Below are 23,319 nucleotides of genomic sequence, written 5' to 3' on the forward strand. Positions count from 1 at the left end.
GGGGCTAGAATTGAAGCTCACTTGGTTAGCACATGTGAAACACTGCATTTGATCTTCAGCACTGCATAAAACAAATTAATACAATAAAGGTACTATATATATATATATAATTTATATATATTTATATATTGAAAACTGGTAGTATTAAGAATCTTAATCTTTGGCTGATGGTGGATGTTGTCAACACCAGAGCCATTTCATAGTTTTTATATAATGAAGCTTCATTATAAATTAATATCATAGGAAGACATTATCTGAGCTTGATCTCCAGTTAGACCCTCAACACAACAGGCTGATATGATGGAATGAGGTTCAGTGGAGGAAAAGTTCTTCTTGGGTGTACTGCTTGTGTTGCCTTACCTGAAATATCAAAAGGAACTCACTGTAAAGAAGATCTAATACACAGATCCACAAGCTGTGTGATCTATAGCAAATGATTTAAATCTCTGAACCTCAATTTCATTGTATATAAAATGGTGATTATAATAGGACCCATTTCATAAGACTTGTGTATGTGTGTGTATACATATGTATACACACACATTTAACATATATAAATACACTTTATGTTAAACATAATTATAATTAACAGCTTCTATATTAAATATATAATACAAAATATTACATATTATAATATAAATATGTGTACTAGTTTATAAATTACATAGTGTATATAAATTATTAATATATTTATATGTGTAAATATACATTTCAGCTGTTCCTGGAATACAGTAAACTTAAGCTGTAATTATCATGAGGCCCATAGAAATTGTTCTGACCACTACTAACTGTACTTTGTTTTTCAGAGTATGGAAAGGTCACAGGGCTACAGTACACTAGCTGAATGACTCCTAAATGAGGTCAATGAAGTTTTGGAATCCTTGTTTATGGTTCTTTTTTTCAGCTTTTTTGTTGGTTCTTTTTAGTTATACACGACATTAGAATTAATTTTGATATAATTATACAACCATGGAATATATCATATTCTAGTTAGGACTCCTTTCTTAGGGATGTACATGATGGTGGGATTCACTGTGTTGTTTTCATACATGTATATGGGAAAACTGAATCTGACATGATTTCCCCATGGTTTATAGTTCTTCACACTTCATTTGTGATATTCTAAGATGAAGTATTAATTTGACTAAATAGGGCAAAAATATAAAAATAAATAGTTAATGCAGGTAAAAATTCTAGGAAGGTTATCAAAATACACAGGTATAAAGCTCTATTTTTATAGCAAGTCACTTGAAGAACTAATGCTTCTGTAGTCTCCACAGATCCTAATATAGCACTGAATATGTTATGAGTGCTCAGTAAATAATTACTTTGCAGATCAAGCAGAGGGCATTCAAGGAAATGGAAAAGGGATGAAACTTAGATTAATCAACTTCAAGTTTTGAGCCCTAGGTTCCACACAGGGAGACCACAATGAATTGTTTGGATGACTTATGATGTGGAGAGTGAGTGAGGTTTTTCCAGTCTATAGCAACTGGAGAGTTTTCCTTCTTTCCACATCAGCCTTTTGAAATGTGTACATAGATGTATATTGTCCAAATTGCAATTTCAGTGGAAATTTTAATAAATAGCACAAATTGTTACTTAATTTGACTATTCCACTGATTCTCTGTGGTTTTAGAAGTGAACAACATGCCAAAGATTTTCTCTGTTACCCTGAGTAATCAAATTATCTGTTTTTTTTTTCTTTTTGGAGCTAAGTTATTGTGCAGATTAATAATTGGCTTTACATTTATTCATTTATAAGTTTAAAATATCCTCTGTCCCTGGATGTTAAAGTTCCATATAAAGCCACATAATATAATATTTTTTAACCAAGTAGTTGCAAGCAACATGAACTAGATTCCCCCTCAAATTTGAATAACTCCCAATTGTCTACTTTTTCTACATTCATAGAAAATATTATTTTCACATATACTATCAAACCACATAGAGAAATAGAGGCTAGTTTTTCCTCTTAAAGTTAATATGAAGGGAGGAGCTGCCTGCTTTTTCCTATAATATTTTATCATTAAATGTTCATCAAAAATCCTTTCCAAATTTTGATTCCCAATATCTGAATCCTTATACTCACTCTGTAATCATAGGAGCGTCTTGGGTCCTCATCACAGTTAATCACTTCAGGTGCCATCCAGTATGGTGTCCCAATGAAGCTATTTCTTCGTCCATTAGTTCTGCTCACCTGGGCACTCACTCCAAAATCCACTGCAAAATTCAGCATATGTCAAAATAATTAATCAGGAACAAAAAGCTCAATAAGTTATTGCTTTAACTTGGAAAGCCAATACAAAAGCCACAATGGGTAACAGATTTTCATTCCAGCTCTGAAAACTTTACCATGAATTCTACTCCAGGAATACTGGGAAATAAGCTTTTGCTGCTATTTATGTTGGAATGAGACTCAATAGTGCTATTATAAATCTACAGTAGGTTTGGCTGTATGTTTACCATGAATATTAAAAATAAAGTTCCACTGGTACACTCTGAACCTCTGAAGTGATAACATATGTAGTATTTGGACCTGCCACCAAGCTAGAGGAAGAATAACAGTATAAGCATTATCTAAGAAATGTTAAACATATTAGTAGTTGCTTAGGAAGCTCTCACTCATAACATTAGGAAGTCCTAATGTCAATGATAAAGAAAATTGAGTTTTTTTCTGGAATTTAGTTTAAATGCTTACACAAATTTTCTGAATCAGATGCAAATATTTACTGTGGTACATATATCTTAACTTAGGCCATGAAAGTTTAGTCTCCTATTCATCTGTGGGATACATTAGAAGAAAATATTTAGTATGGTATCCTCAGAAACAGACAGAAAATAGGCTGAAGTAGACCAGGGTTATTTATTCCAGAAAAAATAAGACAGGGATGAAAAATAAAGTAGATTTTCTAATTTAGAATGGTTTCCAGGAATCTAGATGATGGTGAACAAAACTGACTGAAAAACAGCTTGAAGAATTTAGAGAAAGAAAAGAAAAAGGAAAAGAAAAACCCTGATAGTTCAAGACAGATTAAGAAAGGTCTAACAAGAACACGAACACACACGTTCATATTGTGAAGACCACCATTGGGTGCTGCAAAATCTCATTATCTATAATTTTTAAAGAACTAGTTTAACTTGGAGCTTAGCATTTCCACTATCCTTAATGGCCAACTTTAATGGCAAAGAAATAACCTGTGATAGCCATAAGCTGATATATATGGTGTACATTCCAGGGGAGAAAATCAAAAGAGAAAAGATTAGAAGAAAGAGTGATGAATAGAAGAAAAGGGGAAAATAGAATGAGAAAGTTAAAATTAAGATGAAGGGTATAGTAGAAACCTCAACAATGTCATAGTTTAACCTTTTCCTTAATAACATTAAGGCTTGAAATGTGAAGATTACTGATCAATTGCAACCACAATATACTTATTTTTGTGTCTCTTTCATTTCCATCACTTCCTTTGCCTATCATTAGGTTTGCCTTCTGGAAACGTCTCATAAGATGTTGTTTTAAAAAATATGTGAGGATCTGAGAAATCTAAAACAAGTTGTGAGAGAATTATGTGTGTAATAAGCCTGATTAAATTTGAATCCAGCACTCCACCAGAGTGAACCAATATTTTAGTGATTTTTTTTTCACTTAACAATTTCTCTTCTGTGTTGTAAATGGTTGGATTGGCAAGCAACTTGACCCAAGCTTAGGGAAGTGTTGCTGTACTCATGAACATAATACTTAGCCTTATGGTGGTATATACATCCTGCACGATTGAACTTGAAATCTATAATGCCTCTTATGTGCTTTAATGCAGTTTCTTAAAATTGTGCTTCTAGCTTTGTAACTTTTAAGTAGAAAAAGAATGATACATTTTCTGGAAACTACTTTCACTTATTTCAAGAACAATTATTACTTCATACTTTTCCACAAAATCCATTTAAAAACTGTTTTCAATGAATTACCAAAGTCTCTATGCAGATTCTATTTGTTTAGCAAGAAAATGGAAAATATGTTAAGGTCATATTAAGACACATGATAAAAAAGAATTGATATAATTAAAAAACACAATACTTATGTTTTATATCAATGAATTAATGGGGTTATCTGCCATTATGTAGTACTGACTTAGTTTATGTGGTATTATTGAAAAACCAACCATCAGTGTTTTTTTAAATATTAAAAGGTATAATATATTGTTGTTCCCTATTACCTGTGAGACTATATATATATATTTTTTTTCAAATGAATTATGTCATTCTAATTCCTAAAATAATAAGCTATGGACTTTTTGTCCTTTGATTTCTAATTCTGAATTTGATTTGGATATTATTAGAGCTTCACTTCCAAATGACATATTTTCTTTAAATAATTGAGGGAAAATGCAAAGAAACAACTCATGCTTAAGTAATTTAAAAATTCTTTGGTATTCTTGAGAAAACATGGCTCTGTGATGTGTAATTTTTGAAATTCCTGCCAATGACACAGAAATTCACACATGGTAAATCCTCCATTTAATTGTTGAAATGAATATAATAGGTATCTCTAATAGATGGTAAAACATTGACCAAAAAGTAATCCCCATTATAATTTAGGATATTTTAATCAACATTAGTTCAAAGAAGTGGTTGGTAACATCCTTTTTCTTTTCCCCCACCTTTCCTTCCAAACAAAATTTTAAAATTTGATTGATTTTTCTAAGCAGGGGAATCTCAGCTCAACTAAGTAGAGGATATTGTTAGTGATAAAGAGCACAGTTAACCTAAAGGAATTTTCTTCATAAAATGTTTTGACCCTCACCTTAAATATTGCAAGAAGAAACTTACCCAGTTTTACTTCAGCATTATGAGTCAGTAGCACATTCTGACCTTTGATGTCCCGGTGAATTACTCGGTGTGCATGAAGGTGAGCCAAGCCCTGTATGCATATGTGTTAAAAAGAAAGTCACATTAGTATATATTTTACTCTTTTCTGGTACTATTATTAGTATTTTGGAGAAAACTTTTGGTAAGAAAAATGGCCCAGAGTTGATGTGTCAGGCAAAATTCTTTCTTTACGCTGGAATTAATACAACCAATTCCCAGAAATTCTACTTTTGGCTATAAGGAAAGGAAAATAAATCAGGACACCCATGAAAGAAAAAGTACACCAAGAAGTAATGTTTGTATACATTGGGTCACTTTACCTTCCTTTCTAACCTCCATATTTCCAACTAACCATAACAGTAAAGACCTGGACATACTAACTTTATCAGAGCTCAGCCATAGTTTTGCTCTATTCCTCATCCAACCATTTGTTTAGTCCAAAATATTTTCAAGTCAGCCTTGTAGGCTGAGAATTTGAGGTAATATGGAAATTCATTTTAAAGCATTTGCAATTTGTGTTGGCTTACCGTGCTGGCTTCAACCCACTCACCACTAAAACTAACCCGTGACCTGGCTAAACCATGATATGGTATGCAGTATTAGGCTGCAGTGAGACTGCTTCAGACACTAACTGGGAGGTAATAATAGAAGTAAAAATAAAAACAGTGAAAAATTATTGAGCCCTTATTCTTTGCCAGACATTTTGCAAAGTACTTTAAATGGAGTAAATTGTTAAATCCTTAAAGCAACCATTTGAGGATGGTGCCAATATCACCCTATACTACACACAAGGAAAGAGACTTGGAGAAATTATGTAATTGACTTAAGATCACACGGCTAACATAGGTGAGATGGAATTACAACTCAGTCAAGAGTTTGCACTCATAACCATTTACACTAACATCACAAGTGAATCCAACCAAAATCCCAGAAAGTATATTCAAACAATGTAGAGTGGTACTGTTCGGTTCCAGTCACATCTTCTTCTCTGACCCTAAACACTTAAGTCACACACTAAAAAATGAGACTGGTAGACCAAGAATATTGTTGCCTTTATCCAACTGTGTATTAGAAATAAAGAAAAGAAATGTGGGGCAGTATTCAAAAATGATATCTGTCTGGAAAAAGATGGGTGCAGATTTTCTGTAGATCAGTGACTTCTGACTCACCTTCATCTTAATCTATGATGATAGAGCTATGGCTTTTTAGAAATAGCTCTAAAATCAACATAATATATAATCCCAGTGGTCATTTCCCTGATAGTTTAACACAGTAGTATGAATCTGAAAAAACTATTAAAGGCCATGATTTGCAAAGAATTGTTAACCCATTTTGTGATGTACCTTAAAGTTGAGGGACATTATCTCAACATTTGCTTTCTCCAAAGTTTTCTGGTCTTCTTAGGTTCCCTGATCCATAAGTTAAGTTAAACAGTCTTAAACAATCAGATAGGAGGTATAAGGTATATCTGCATATTTTTCTCAAGTTCTTTCAAGATCAAGAAAAATGATTATATGAAGGCATACCTGAAGGATTTCTCTGCAGATATAAGCAATCCAATCTTCTTTTAAACTCTGATTTTTTGTCATCCTCACTACATCAGTGACTGAGCCTGCTGCACATAACTCCATCACCATCTGTGGGGAAGTTAAGAAAGTATAAAGAATTAAAAAGTAATTCTGTGAAAATATCTTAAGAATTCCCAGTACATATAGCTTGTATCTGTATGTAATGTTTAGAGATTAAGGCACTGCAAACCTGGCTCAATTGTCAGGTGGAAAACTCCAAAGACTAGTGGAATTAGAAAGAATTTGTGGAGGGAGAGAAACTAGTTATCGTTTCAGAGATATTTAACCAGGAGGAGGGATTTAAAATAATCCTTGAATCATAGGTAATGTTTGGAAATGCTTAGAAAAAGAACATTAGGTTTATGGAAAACAGAATGGATAATGGCCTTGGAAATAAGCTTGTGAACAGGACAAACCTAGGTGAACCTTAAGTGGAAAGGATAATAGAGATAACAGTTTGGTTTGAAGTGAAGTAAGATGTGGAGGGTCAAAAGAATTTACATTTCCATATCAAGACTAAGTTTAGTTGTCATTGTTTTATTTATGTTTTCAAATTCCAGTTTATTTTCTCCAAGATACAGGCAGCTATAACTTAAAGGGGAAATTTTTCTATTGAATTCCTGTAGGATAATTTCTTCCAAATGCGATTCCTGCCAAGGAAATAAGACTAACATCTTTGAAAATATTAATTCTGATTTTTTCTATTAATACACACAATTTCTCAGGAAATTTATTTTGGTGACCAATGAATTGAGTATCCAACCAATAAACTACATTTAATAATATTGGCTAACTAGAGGAGAGACCAATATGAAGGAGAATACGACTATTATAATGAACCTACCAAACTTTTCTTTTAAGCGCAGGTTTATACATCACTGCCTATGTTAAAACTATTTTATCAAAGCAGCAAAAATGTCTTTTTTTTAATCTATAGGCAATTTGTCACTATAAATGAACAAAAGCAAAAGGATAATAATAAAACTCTGAATATTCAAAACAATCTGCCTTATTGCCTTTGGAAACATTAATGTTATAGTTGTTTACCACTGTATGTCTTTGACCTGAATGTCTTTGAACTGAATATGCGCTCTTCAAAAGAGGAGAGGGATAGCCAAATGAAATCAACAATGCAGATAAACTAAAAAAAGTTGATTTTTATGTGGGTACAACATATACAGAATGGTAATAAAAGAAAAGGGGATCATTTTGAACTATGACAGATCTTAATAAAAGTTGTTCACCTTAGACCCTAAAGATCTTTCTAATATTATGTGAGAAGATCTCAATTATTAGAGGAATGTGAGATATTCACAATCATTTTCCAGCCTTGTAAGCACAGTGCTTGGCTCATATACTTTATAAATGGCAATTATCTATTTACTTATTTTCTGATTTACATGGGTTTTAAAGTGTTAGTGATCCCATAAAAACTCTTACTTCCACAAATAATTTATGCATTAAATGCTTTCTCATCTTTCAGATAGCAGTTCAAGCTTTTATTTCCTCAAGGAAAAGTTCCTCTTTCCTCAGCTTAATTTAAGTTCCTTTGTTTTCCACCCAAATGTAATCATGTTATATTCCTTCTAAGTAGACATTTTTGTGAATGTATGATTGACATTGGTCTTTGCAAGTAGACTGCAAGCTACAGTTGTCCAGGGTCATGTCTATTCAGCTTACCATTGTATCCCCAGCATCTAGTAGAATGTCTGGCAAATAGGTGATTTTTCAATGAATGTATATTGAATGACTGAATGAACTGAGTACTAGTAATGCATATCCAATAAGGAGACTACAACATTTCTCATAGTTTGCCATATTGTCAAGAGGAAAAATTTTATACGGAAAAATATATGAAAGGACAAATGGTATATGCAAAAAAGTAACCAGTAAGCTGTGACTAAAATTTACTAAAATGTCTATGAGAATTGTCAGCAAATACAAGATTTGAGTTAACTGGGCATTTGGAAAAAAATAGAGTTAAATTGAAGATCTCTAAATTTGGTGATTCTCAGAGTGTGGCGCTCAGCAGCAACATTAACATCATCTATAAACTTATTAGAAAGTACAAATTTTACACACATCCCTAACCTACAGAATCAGAAACCCTGTGAGTGTCCTCCAGCATTCTGTGTTTTTTATGGCTGACCAGAAGATTCTGATGCATGCTAAGGTTTGAGAACTTCTGTTTCAATTCAACCCCCAGCTGAAAATTTATAGTATTCACTGTCCTACTCCTCAAGTTCATTATATAGAATACAATAGAATCATCCATTGACACTTGAAGATCCTGAAAAGTTTAAGTCACTATTTTCAAACAAACAAATGCAATTACTGACTAGGAGTGTAAATGAAAATGTAGAAAGTATAGAGCTCATGTATACAATGACTCCAATTATGTTCTAAATATTCCATTTTTGATAAAGACATCATTGAAAGCTCATTTTCTTTATAATACAGTAGAAATAGGTATAAATAGAATACATATTCTGGTAGCTGTGGCCTAGTTAACATATGGTGTAATTAGCCTCTAGAATTTATATTTCATTAATCCAGAATTTGTGATACCCCAGCCATGGCTAAGAAGAGGAGAAGTCATCTAACCCTTAGAAAAGAATTTCTAGGAAGTAATTTACTCAAGTATACATACATTTTGCAAACATTTAAAATGCACTCTTCATGCTCTTGTTGACTGCTAGTGAGAAATGATCCTTATCCATTAACTATATTATAATTCATTAGGAAGCTTCAACAGCACAATGGAAATTATTTAAAGTTAAAAGCAGTCAAGCTGCATTTCAAAATATTTGTTAGATATTTCCAGTGTTCATTCAAGTCCTCCCTCACCCTTCTGAATTAGCTCTTGCCAGTCACAGAAGTTATTTTCCCATACTTTATCATGCCCATCTCCATTCATCAGAGTATATTTTGCCATACTACCTTGAGTAGTTGACTGCTTAGCTTTTCCAAGTAGGTGCCCAGAAGTAACATTTTAGCTTATGAAAATGTATATCCTTGAGTAAAACTTTTCTTATTGAATAAGATCAGGGTAATTAAAAACATACCCAAAGTTGGTGCCTGTGGCCAGGAGGACTCAGTTTGAAAAATGCACCATAGAAAGACACAATGTTTTTGTGGAAAGAGTACTTCCTCAGAAGGTTGAGTTCAGTCCTGAGATCCTCTTCCTCATCCTATAGAATAAAAAGAGTCAACTAAGCTTCAAAGCTATGCAATCCAATAACTATTGATCTCTATAGGAGATTCACAATCGAAAATCCTATGCAACCAATTTATCCTACATAATAAAATCTCAGCTAGAATTATCAGTGAATGGAGATATCTGGTTAACTTGAAATTTGAGAGAAAAAGGGTAAGTCCATGATCTCTTATCAATTCAGCAGTTCTCAGTGTTCCATGGCCCATCAGCACTGACCATTATATAAAGTTTTCATTGAATGGAATGATACCATTTTAGTTTCTTTTTAAATAGTTTTATTGAGATACAATTCATGCGCCCTACTGTTTACTCATTTAAAGTATAAAATTCTGTGATTTTTAGTATATTTACAGAGTTGTACAATCATCACACTCAATTTTAGAACATTTTTATCACACTGAAATTACATACATTTTAGGTATCACCCCCAAATTCTACCCAACACATACCTTAGTTCTAATCAACCACCAATCTACTTTCTGTTTATATACTGGATATTTCATATAAATGAAACCATATAATATGTGGTCTTTTATGACTAGGCTTTTAATAAAGTTTGTCCATGTTGTACCAGGTATTAGTATTCCATTCCTATGGGTTTATCATTCATTAATTGTTAGACATTTGGGTTAAATTTATACCTTTTTGGCATTGTGATTAATGCTTCTATGAGATTTATGTCAAGTTTTTGTGTCAATAGATGTTTTCATTTCTCTTGGGTATATATCTAGGGAGTGAAATTCCTCAATCAAATGATAACTTTGTGGAATATTTGAAGAAATTCCAAACTATTTTCCATAGTGGCCGTACCATTTTAAATTCCCAACAGCAACATATAAAGGGGGTTCCAATTTCTCCATACCTTTACCAACACTTGTTATTTTCTCTTTTTTTATTATAACCACTCTAGTGGGTGGACCATGGTATGTCATTGTGGTTTTGATATATTATAACCTGATGGCTAATGATATTGAAAATATTTTTTTTTAATTTCAATATTTATTTTTTAGTTTTTGGCAGACACAACATCTTTGTTTGTATGTGGTGCTGAGGATCGAACCTGGGCCGCACGCATGCCAGGGAAGCGCACTACCGCTTGAGCCACATCCCCAGCCCTTGAAAATATTTTCATGTGCTTATTATCCATTGTATATGTTCTTTGAGAAATGTCTATAAAAATTCTTTGCCTTTTTTAAAAGTTGGGTTTTCTTTTCAACATTAAATTTTTAAGGGCTCTTCATATATTGTAGACACAAGTACTTTATCAAATATACAATTTGCAAATATTTCTCCCATTCTCTGAGTTTCCTTAAACTTTCTTGATACTGTACATTGAGCCACAAAAATTAATTTTTATGAATTCCAAATTGATGGTTTCTTATTTTGTTGCTTGTACTTTTGGTGTCATATCTAAAGATCTATTGCCAAACCAAAGGTCACAAAGATTTACTCTTGTGTTCTCTTCTAAGCATTTTACTACTTTAGCTCTCACATTTAGGTATCTAATCTACTTCGAGTAATTTTTTTTTATAAAGTAGGGCCCATCTTAATTCTTTTGTATGTGGATATCTAGTATCACACTGTATTTATTAGTCTGTAAATTATTACATTTTAGAGGCACTGTTTTTTTCTCTACCAATCTTTTAAAAATGTTTAAAATACTTTATTTTCCTAATCACAGTGGTGGTACATGTATACGGAGCAAGATGTACAAGTGGTCTATTCTCACTAAATCTTTCCCCCACTCATTTTAGCAGTTTATAGTATAAATTCTTTCAGAGAGTTGTATATGCTGATACAATAGAGGAATGACTGGACAAAGATATGATGAAAAGATACATGTTTATATTTATATATTATACATGATATTTATTTTAAATCTAAACAAGTTAATATTATTCTATTTTTTCAATTCAAACATTTTATGAATATGTAAAACACATTTATCTATATCAATAAGCAAATTCTGTCTCTTTTTATGGCTGCATAAGACTGCATAGAACAGACATATAGGTCTAATGCTCAGTTGCTGGGATCAGGCTTACAGGTATTGCCTTTAAGAATGATCTGTATAGCGATAATTGAAGCCTTCTGACTGGATGAGATCACTCAAGCAGAACACATACTTTCACAAGACAGCTATAGCATAAGACAGTATGGCATCAGTCAGAAAAGAGCACCTACCATGGGCATTAGGACTCTTAGGATTTAGCACTGATTTGAGAGTAGGAAATTCTCACTTAAATCTCTCCAAGGTTCATTTTACTTTTTTTTTTAGAGGAAGATGGTGACCATTTCCTATTTCCATGGAATGACAAGTTAGTGGGGCCAAATGGGATAAAATATGTGAAATTCTTTGATATATTCAGAATAAAAATGAATAAATACAAGCTATTATTACAAAATATCTTGTATTACTTGACCTCTTGTTTGAATTAGAGTTCTATCAGAACTGAGAAATTCTGTCTACTTTTTTCCTTAATCTACAAACATTAGCACTCTCCATTCCCAGTACATTTGTTATAGTGAAATAAAATAAGAAGCAATTTTCTCTCCCTAAGTTCATCTATGTATGCATGTACCATGTCAACCAAGTAGTTTGATAATTCTTCTGTAACCCTTATTTCTTGCCAATCTAGGAAAAAAAAATCCTCACTTTTAATAAATTGAAAATTACTATACTTTCATATATATAGGTGAGATGCATGCAGAAAATGAAAATTTTATATTACAAAAAAGTTATCTTAGATTGCTAGAAATTTATAATGAACATATTGTTGATTTGTGCATTTAAGTAGTATGGTTCTAACTTAAGCAATCACAGGGAGTAAGATTCATATGTAGGAATGAAATTGACAATGATTAATACAAGACAGTGAACAACAAATTGGAAGACGATGTTAGATGACTCAGGAAGGAATTCTGCACTTGAAAAATAGATTCACCACTGGGCTCCTTTGAATGCCTACTATCTCTAGATTATATTTGATTGAAAATAAAATGACTCTTCCATTGCATCTAGAAATGTTTCATTTATATAAACATTTTAGAAATATTTTTGTTGTCAAAAATGAAATATTTTGTAGATTATAAAGTAAAAAATAGAGATTCTAAATAAAAATACAAAGATTTCCTTTTCTGAATTTCAGTGAAAAAAAAGATATTTTTGGCTTCTGGGGGGCAATGAACCAAGACAGGGACAACTGATGTAAAAAACAATTAAGGGGTTAACTGACAATTATTTTTACTTCTTCCTAGCATTTTTATCAACTACCCTGACTTAATGACTTGAGGAAAGAAGTCTCTTAGCTGAATTGAATAGGTAACTGAATATATCTATTCAGTAATCAGTTTTCTTCTTAGCTTATTCTCTAAAACCCAGCAGGAAAATGGGCAATTACTTTTAATGTTTAGTTTTAAATATACTCGTGAAATAAATATAAGGAAATGCACTAGGCTTCATAGTGTCACCAAGTTGAATCAATTTTTTTGCTTGTAAATTAGCTTTTCTCCTCCTAAATGTCTATAGTTTTCTGTATCATTTAAAAATCTGAGAGAAATAGCTGGAAGCTGCAGAGCATTATTTGGCATTTTCCTAGGATTTTTCAGTGCATTTATCCATAAACATTCAACTTTTAGAAAATAAATTTAGGTACCTATTTGTCTTATTGGGGAAGGGGATGGAGCCTCATTTGTACAGTTGGAACCCCAGTGAAAGGTGAAAGGTTCTTTCTATTTATTGCAAAATGAAGGCATAAATGAATAAAACTACCCATTTATAGCATGAGGAATTACATAGAAGTACAGGCTTGAGTCTCATCCTAACCTTGCAAACGAATTAATAAATCCCCTTCAAATTCCTTTAATCTGTTTTCTACAAAGGTAAAAGTTAATCCTGTGGCTTTCATTTCTGTCATTTCTGGAAGGCTCTTAGACTTCCATGAATCTCTGTGATGTAGCCCTCCTTTGAAATGGTAACAATATCTGGTACCATATAGAAATAACCCAAAGAGACTAGCCATTTTGTATGTACTCTCAGCTTATAATATTAAGATTCTACCAAGAGGAATATGAACTCATAATACTATAATAAATAGGAATGAGATGCTGGAGTGAAGCTAGGAATACAAATAACAACTTAAAAAGAAGCAGAGGCAAGACGGAGTCTTGTTTGGTTTTTTAATGTCAAGGAGATTGCTTTTCTTTCTTTGTTACAAAGCTAATATCACCTAGCAAGAATAGGAGAATAGCTGAACTCTTAGCAGGGAAGGAGTTTTTGTGGAGTTACTTTACCTATTAGAAACCTGAGGTCTAGAGACATAAAAAGACCACTCTTCCAAGTACTTTTTGTCTCATTGGTGGTAGACTTTGGGTTTGAACTTTTTTCTAAATTTCCACATTATTGCTATTTCCATGAACCCCTGACATCTACAAGATGTGTGAGCAAGTCACATACTTTCTGACCCAAAGGAATAAAGGTGTTTTGAAGATGCTAAATGGCTGATTAGCTAGCAGTGAATTTTCTTACTAAATAATCAGAAAATCAAAGTCCTTGACTAGGAGAAAAAAGAAAAAAAATACCAAGAGTAGGTTTAAATGTAAACTCCTATTTAAATGTAAACTCCCCCAAAACAAATAAATGTAGATCAGATATGTTTGGAAAGCATTAGTGTATTTGCCACTCTCAATTAACAGGAAGTTGAGCTTGTGAGAAACACATAAGTACATTATATCCATCAGGCCAAGTGGGTAATTTGAAACTCTTACACATCGCCTGTAATATGATGCTACAGCATTTCCTGGCTGAGGGCCAGTTGATCTGAGGCTGACCTGAATACCCTGCTTTTTGTCAAGAAGAGTCAGTTAAAATATGCCAGAACTTCCTTTGTAATTTCACCAAATTCTAGAATCAAAATCCGTTTTACTATGGAAAAATACCAGAAAAGTTTGGGAGTAAGATCTTTAAAGAATTTTATTAACGTAAGTGTTTGATGAAATCAGAATCTGTCAAACAATTATATTTTTCATACCATATGTTTTGTGACCTCTGATCTGCTAAAGACTGTTATAACTGTTTCCTTTGGATATGCCTTATCTCTCAAGATAAATTATATAAATAAAGGGGGACCAGTACTTAAAAGATAAATCATGAATCTGTTTAGCAATACTTTTCTAATATAATAGAAAGATCCCAAATATGATGGTCTTGATAGAAAATGTTATTTTTAATGTGCTGGTAGTATATTTATTAAGGCACAAAAGGCTGGAAATATCTAAATCTCTTATGTTGAATGGGGGAGAAATGTCAGAAAATAGCAATGAATTTTATTGATAAGAGTGGGAATTCTGCTTTTAGGTCCATATAATACCAACATCTATTGAAAAGATAATTTTATTTGCCTGAGCTTATTTTTGAGCCAGTTAGGATGAGAGATATCTCAAAAAGTTACAAGTAAAATACATCTTCACAATCCTCCATGTGTTCAAGGGCAGCTGCCAGATGTTTGAAGGCTTTTAGTCAGGGTAACCTGTCGGTGTTCTGTCTGCTATTGCTCTTAAAATAAAAATGGGAAGCTGAGCTGGGGTTATGGCTCAGTAGCAGAGCACTTGCCTAGCACGTGTGAGGAACTGGGTTCAATCCTCTGCACCACATAAAAATAAATAAATAAAATAAAGGTATTGTGTCTATCTACAAATAAAAATATTTTTTAAAAAGGGGAAAACCATCATTTGGCTCATATATAATGTCAATGTTTGTTAGAGTCATATGGGAGAGAAGCTATTTAGTCTAGACCACATGCACAAGGTGTGCAAAAGACATTTCCAAGGCCAGTTTTAGGCAAAATTTGCTCTTGGTCCCATCAATACCTCTTTTGTTACCACCCAGTGGGAAGCCTCCATATTCTGTAGATGTACTTAACATCCTTCCTCGGCAGCCAACACTTTCCTGTTCAGATGACCATTTCTTCTAGGCCCCGCTCTTTGACAAATGCTAGTGTTCAAATATGATGACTGAATCTATGTGAACATGTTACAAGATATAAATATATTATCACTTCTAGGCAAGAAAACTTCAGGGGCAGCCTTATAGAAATAATGACAATTCAAATAGATGAGTTTAAAGTTGAAAATTAAAGGAAGGACTGCTGGGCTAATGAGCACTTTTAATACTCACGCTGTATCTCCATCCAACAGACTTTTGATATTTATTCACTCTCACCCTCCTTCCTATTTCAGGTAAAGGAGTCTGCAAAACCAAGAACGAAATGTTATTAAACCTACTGGTCCATTCTGAAAATGATTTATGCTTAAGTATTTTGTACTCCTTTAGGACTAAATTAAATAGTAAGATAATATTATTCCTCTCAAGTCTCACTAATAGTTCTTTCTTATTATATATAGAAACTTGGCACAACATTCATGGTAATAGATGTAACTGCCATATTAATGGGAAAATTATAGTTAAATAATAGTAAAGTACTATTTTCCATTTATAAACACAGGTAATTAACACCAATCATCTATCGGCTAAACACGATTTTTAAATATTTCAAAAATCCGAGTATCTGAAACATAGATTAGAAGTGGGTCCAGGTGTCTCAAGCCAAAACAAGAAAATAAATATTTTCTAGATTCTCATTCAAAAAAGACCGAGGTTGATAATTTCGAAGCCATGATTTGCAGAGCAAAATGAATCCACAAAACCTCAAAATCCATTGAAACTCAGATTGGTTTCCAACGTTTCATATTTTTCCAACGAAAAGCACACAAGTCTCTAAATAGTTGCAGCCTCACTTCCTAAACAAATTGGAAAAAAAATCTATGATATTGACAACAGTTCTGTGAATCAGTATGTTTTTTCAACTCAGATTTTCTCTTTTTAAAAAATATTTGTTTTTTTAGTTGTACTTGGATACAATACCTTTATTTTATTTATTTATTTTTATGTGGTGCTGAGGATTGAACCCAGAGCCTCGCACATGCTAGGCAAGTGCTCTACCAATGAGCCACAATCCCAGCCCATCAACACAAATGTGGAAATATAGTGAACCAATAAGTACAGTATACTAATGTGTATAAATAGTATTAAGTGACAAGTATAATAGATCCAGATTAAGATAACAATAATTACATAAAACAACGATTTTAAAACAAAATATTTTCTGAGATGTTTATCCCAAGAACACTATCCATTAATGGAACAGAACACTGAGAGAGTATAATATTACCTTACGTGCATTCATCACTTTAACAGCTGTAAATGCACCAGTCTTTTCATGGAGTCCCTGAAACACAGGATAGTGACAAACGTCAAATGTTAACTATGTAGCTATCAAGAAGCAACTAAACTAAAAAAAAATACTATACAAATTACATAAAGTCAAAAACAGAGCATATAATGAAATATAAAATATGACATATAGATGAAATATAAAGTAAATATATAAAAAAGAAATATTAAGTTATCAACACTTTAAAGAAATCCCAACCATTTCACTCCAAATAATTAAGAAAGTTTATGGAGTAGTTTTGCTTTTTATATATTTGTACTAAGTGTGAACATTAATTGATCCTTTAAACATATTGCTTAGTTAATGTATTTAGTCTAGATTTGTATGACACCTAAGCATCTGGATGAAAAATACAAATTTTCATTAGAAGATGGTGGGAAAGGAGGTGGACATTTCTTTTTTATAATTATTTGTTCTAATTATGCATGACAGCAGAATGCATTTTGACTCATTGTACACAAAAGGAGCACAACTTTTCATTTCTCTGGTTATACACAATGCAGAGTCACATAATTTGTGCAATCATACATATAGACATTTCTTTACATACATAAATTTCTCAATAAGGATCACTAATAAAAACAACTTATAATTAATTTAATAGCCTAAACTGTTTAATATGTCCTGAATTATATAAACCAAAAAGTTTATGAAAGAAACTAGTTCTAGAAGATTCTTTCTTATTGGAAACATGATGAGTTCTAAGAACTTATTCTTTTCCTGAATGAAGAGCAAGTTGTAAAATTACAAAGTTTTAAAAAATGAACATATTTGTTTAAATTTAAAGCTCTTATTTTGGGTTCTAACTTGTAAACATATTTGAAGCTATGGTAATAGAAGAAATTTCAGTCCAGCTTTAGTATGAGTAACTTAAGTTTGGGATAAACTTAAAAAGAATGCCTGATTTTCTAGTTCTCTAGCAGAAAATTTGATTTTGGGGGTAGACTGTGTTGAACAGTGTCCACCCAAATTTCAAATTGATCTGGAACCCCAAATTGTGACCATATTTGAAAACAGATTCTTTGTAGATGTAATCAAATTAAGGTGAGGTCATACAAAAGTAGGGAACTAAAAGAACACTATCACCTGTCTTCATTGCAGCAGCTTATTTAAATAGAATGAGATTATTTTGTAGGGTTACAACAGCACTTAAATTGAACGGAGTTCATAAAAGTTACTGAATATGTTGAAGACTTCAGATTTATTTACATCTCTGGGAGAAATTATAAACGTACACACATAGATGTATTCAAATAGCAATTATGATTTAGAAAGAATTTTTTCCTAACTATGCCTACAAATATTTCCTACTGAAAAATTTCCCATATCTGTATGCACAAATAAAACATGTTGGAAACTGGTTCTCATAGACCCCTTAAAAGAATGACAATGTCCCCTTCTTTGATTCTAAGAGGTTATTTTTGGGCCAAACTACTATTCTGTGTAATACAGATTATTTAGCATATTAAGAAAGATATTAGTCCACACTTTATTTGATTTAAATGATAGTGAACTTTAAAAGTTTTAAAATCTGAAATGTATAGCCATTAAACTTGTGTTATACAGTAGTAGGATAACTGAATGTTATTAAAAGGTGCTATCCATAGCCATAGAACAAAAAGTGTCAGCTTGGTTCTACCCTCACTATATACAGTTGATTTTCATTTGAAAATTGTACAAAATTATTTTGTCTGACAATATATCCCATTGTTGGGTTTCAAAATATACTGTTACTACAGAGGAATAAAACCCTAGATCTTGGAATGTAATTGTTTAAGACCAAACCATTATACAAGCTTCCATAGCTAAAGATAAATTGTTGCCATTAAAATAACATTTGAGAGAGTTCCCCTGTATTTTGACCTTTAAAAGTTATTTTGAAATATTTTTGAACAGACAATAGTTTCAAAGATAGCACCTCTACACTGTATATCTTCACCCAGATTTTTCTAAAGTTAACATGTTTCATGACCACGGTACAGTTGTCAAAACTGAGAAATTAATATGGGTACAATGCCCTTAATTAAATTTTAGGCTTGTTCTAATATTCCTGGTTTTTCTACTAATGTCCTTTTTTCAGGACCCAAACTGGGATCCCATATTCTAACTAACAACCATGTCTCCTTAACTTCTCCAGTCCTTATTTTTCATGACTGACACTTTTCAAGAGTACTGGTCAAGTATTTTGCATAACGTTCCTTAGTTTGGGTTTGGCTGATGTTTTCCTGTGATTAGACTGAGGTTATGTGTTTTGGGAAAAAAATATCACAGAGATAAAATATCCTTTCTTCACATAACGTGAGGGGTGTGTGGCATTACTATGATCATGATATGATCAATGGTGATGCTAACTTTATCATTTAGCTAAGGTAATATTTGCCAGGTTTTTTTCCACTGCAAAATTACTATTTTCTCCTTTCAAACTCTGTTCTCTCGAAGTGATTGTCAATGGTTTTGAAGAGGTTTTGTATGTCTACATAGAGAACCTAGAAGTTATCTTGAGATAATTGTTCAGTAGTGCCATCTTGTGGTTCACTGATTATATGGAAGCTGTTTAGTGACCTCCTTAGCTGAATAACAGTACATCATAAATTTTCTAAGTGAGATGTTGAATTAGGCCATGTATATCTGGTTTTTAGGATGAGTATTTTTTTCAGTTATAATGTACAATCTATGGCAAATGAAGTTAAACCATTATTTGTTAGCATTATCTGTGTTTTAACAGTGTTTAAGAAAGGAGTTTGGTTTTGAATTCTACATTGAGTGTTAAATAATCACAATCGTCATTGGCTGTAGAGAATTTCACACAGGAAAATAACAAGAGCCCTAAATTATAAATGTGGATTTTGTTCTCTTTTTCTTACCAGCAATAATCAGCAATGCATAGGAATCAGGAGCTGTACTAGTAGCTGCTCCCTTAGATTGAATTTGAGTACACAAAATGGCCTTTATATATTTTTTTATATTGGAAAATAAAAAGTGTATACATTTCTGGTGCATTAACAAGATGACTTAATATATGCTTACCTTGTGGAATGGCTAAATCAAACTACCTAACATATGCATCATCTCACATGCTTATATTTATTTTAGTGGGGAAAATATAAGCCTTAAAATCTATTTTATTGAGTTTGAAGGTTCCCAACACAAAGAAATGATAAATGTTTAAGGATATGGAAACACTAAATACTCTCATTTTATCAGTACACACTGTATGCATTTATTGAATTATCACACTATACAATGCTATATCAATTTTTTTTAAAAATCTCTTAAAAATTCTAAGTATACAATGTATTTGACTTTTAAAAAATTTTGTTCTAATTATTTATACATCTAATTATCCAATATAGTTTTATTAACCAAAGTCACCATGTTCTTTGATCATTTTCCCATCCTTACACTGTACTTTGCTTCTAGCAAGCACTTCTTTTACTCTGTTTCTGTTAGTTTGCCTCTTTTTAGATTACTTACATAGTTAAAACATTTGTTATTTTTTTCTGTGCCTGGCTCATTTCACTTAGCATAATATCCTCTAAGTTCATCCATGATATCACAAATGACAGAATTTCCTCTTATTAAATAATTCTTGAGAGTCAAAGAGCAAGAAGAAAATTCTTAGATCTCATTCTTATCATAAGAAATGGTTACGTAAATCATTTATGGAAGTCCATAGGCTGTGTACAGAAGATGATATGTAATAGAAATGCTTTATAGCTGTTATGGTTTGGATATAAAGTGTCCCCAAAAATCTCATGTGTTAGAATGCTCAAAAGTGATATGATTAGATTATAAGAACTGCAACCTGATCGGTGGATTAATCCATTTAATGGATTTATATTTTGAAAGGACTACTGTACTGGGTGGTGGCACACGGGAAGCAAGGTGTGGCTGAAAGAAGTAGATGACTGGGGGCAAGACTTTGAGGTTTATATTTTCTTCATGGTAAGTGCAGCTGTCTCTTTCTGCTTCCTGACTGCCATGAACTGAGCAACTTTCCTCTGCCATGCTCTTCTGACATGATGCTCTGCCTCATCTTTGGCCCAGAGCTATGGAGTCAACTGACCGTAGACTGAACCTCTGAAACTGGGAGCTCAACATAAACTTTTGTTTCTCAAAGTTGTTATAGTCAGGCATAGTGATCAAAGTGAATTAAAGCCGACTAAACAATATCCATTCCTGACTGTAGGCTTAAGACTATTGACACTGAGAATCAAGATGTATACCATCTTCATATTAGGCAACTCATTGTCTTATTATCCAATTCATTCAACATACTCAAGATTGGTTATTAATGTACCAAGCAAATATTAAATTATGGTTTGATAATCAACAGGAGAACAGCTACTTTAAAAATTTCTCACCACATGCCATAACCAGAAAAATGTATAAAATTCATTCAAGTTCTCTCCTCCATTTTGTTAAGGCAACAAAACTCCCTGATTATTCAGACATTAGCTGAAATAAAGACATGTGATTATTTTCATTTATGTTTTAGTATGTGTTAAAGTAGTCAGATAAGGTAACTACAATCATGACAATGAACAGGTATGTATTGATGGAAAGGAAAGGCAGAGGAAGGAAAGGGCCAGAGCCTCAGAAATTCCAGGAGAGGCTGTTCTTCAGCTATAATGAAGGGAATAGATGTCTGGAATGGGAGGGAGGAAAAGTGAGTAAGGATGGATTTTTAAGTTTTGAGAGGAGGAAGATAGAGAGGTGGAAAGATAAACTGTTCCAAGTCACAAGTTTATTGGAGGAATTTACAGTTTTTACAATGGATAATCTGATAAAATTAGAGAATAGAATAAAAAATAAAAAGTTGTTTTTAACATAAATTCTTAGATTCCCTCATCCAGTCTGTGAAAAGGGTTAAAGGAATTAATATATGCTACCATGAGAAGAACATAAATAAGATCTTAAAACACTTTCCTGACAAATTTATGCTGTCACAGCTAACTCTGTTTCCTGGCGTTGCACAACAAAATACAGTAATTAGGAAGAACATGTATTCTTTTCACAGGACTAGTTGAAATTACCCAGGAGAAAACATAAATCCCTCAATGTGTTGATTTCAATTTGGCAAGGATTTGTGTTATTAATAAATTAATTTAGATAATTAAATAAGCACCATTATTTAGTCTGCTTCCCCCAAGAAAATATTTTATTACTGTGTTGATGCTCTGCAATGACTCCAAGATGAATATTAGTACTCTGAATATATCTTATGAACAGAAAATGTTACATGTCCCTGAATTTAAGATACAGCTCACATATTAAACATTGTTATGCCTCTTAACCATGTTTAATTTATAACCAATATCTTAAATTATAACACAGACACGCAATACAACACACACACACACAATTTGCTTTAGACAAATACAATTTGCTTTAAACAAATACAATGCAGGAAAACAATGATACACATAGCAAAAAAAAATGAAAAAGAATGATCATTTTCTTGTTTATAAAATGATTTGTATTAGTATTGAGTAAATACCATACTACTTGAATTTATTTTGGGAAGCAGATTATACTATATTTTAGATTTCTTCCACTTTGTAAGAATATCTCAAAAATAATAAAGCAAGCTCAAATGATATACAGGGGATGCAGAATCAAATATAGTTAACTCAATAACTGAAGGGGGAATTTATAAATTCAGTGTTCTGGCCAACCTGTCCACCATCTTCCCAAGCCCATACTTTTGGCACAAAACATCTCAATATTTCCACTTTCTTTTTATGGGACTCCTTTCTCCCTTTGGGCCTGTTAAGTTAGGTATGTTTCTTCTAGTTATTTGCTATGATTTCTGTTAACAAATGTAAGAGATAAACCTAGATGGAGGGAAGGCACAAGGGAGAACAGTGGTAGAACAGGAAGCAACTGATGGCCCTAGGTGGTACCTAGTCTTCTCAAATAATGATATTGACAAAGTTGTGAAAGGCATATGGGGAAATTTATTAAATACAGGATATTTTGATAGAAAAATACATTGAGGCAAGAAAGACTAGATATCAAACACATCATTATATTATTGGTTCACTTCATAAATAAAATCAGGTAAAACATAAAAGTTCTTGAAGTGTGACAATATATTGCTTTCATTTGGGTATCTCTAGTGCCTAGCATAGTGGTAGATAAGATCTTTTAATGAATACTAATTGAGTGAATGATGAATAGAATAACTAGAATGCTCCATCAAAGAGGTACAATGTCAATTGGACCATGAAGATGGCATAGCATTTGAAGAGAATTGAAAGTAGACAGTGAGCCCAATGTTTGGGACATCATGAGCTGAATAGAAAGGCACAGTCACTGAAGACAAAAAAAAAAAAAAAAAAAAAAAAAAAAAAAAAAAAAAAAAAAAAAAAAAAAA

At 32.4% G+C, this 23,319-nt stretch overlaps 1 protein-coding gene across 1 annotated transcript in view; it reads right to left on the minus strand.

Annotated features, from left to right (window-relative positions):
* Window positions 1-23,319, minus strand: part of Nrk (Nik related kinase) — a 126,444-nt gene that overhangs the window by 50,881 nt on the left and 52,244 nt on the right. Inside the window, exons 3-8 of the mRNA XM_048796871.1 lie at window positions 16,878-16,934; window positions 15,824-15,895; window positions 9,497-9,622; window positions 6,390-6,500; window positions 4,825-4,915; window positions 2,093-2,223 (exon numbers count right to left, since the gene is read on the minus strand). Of these exons, the coding sequence (XP_048652828.1) occupies window positions 2,093-2,223; window positions 4,825-4,915; window positions 6,390-6,500; window positions 9,497-9,622; window positions 15,824-15,895; window positions 16,878-16,934 (588 nt within the window). The remainder of the gene's footprint in view (window positions 1-2,092; window positions 2,224-4,824; window positions 4,916-6,389; window positions 6,501-9,496; window positions 9,623-15,823; window positions 15,896-16,877; window positions 16,935-23,319) is intronic.

This window comes from Marmota marmota, unplaced genomic scaffold (genome assembly GCF_001458135.2).
Source record: "Marmota marmota marmota unplaced genomic scaffold, marMar, whole genome shotgun sequence".
In the NCBI taxonomy this organism is placed as follows: domain Eukaryota; kingdom Metazoa; phylum Chordata; class Mammalia; order Rodentia; family Sciuridae; genus Marmota; species Marmota marmota.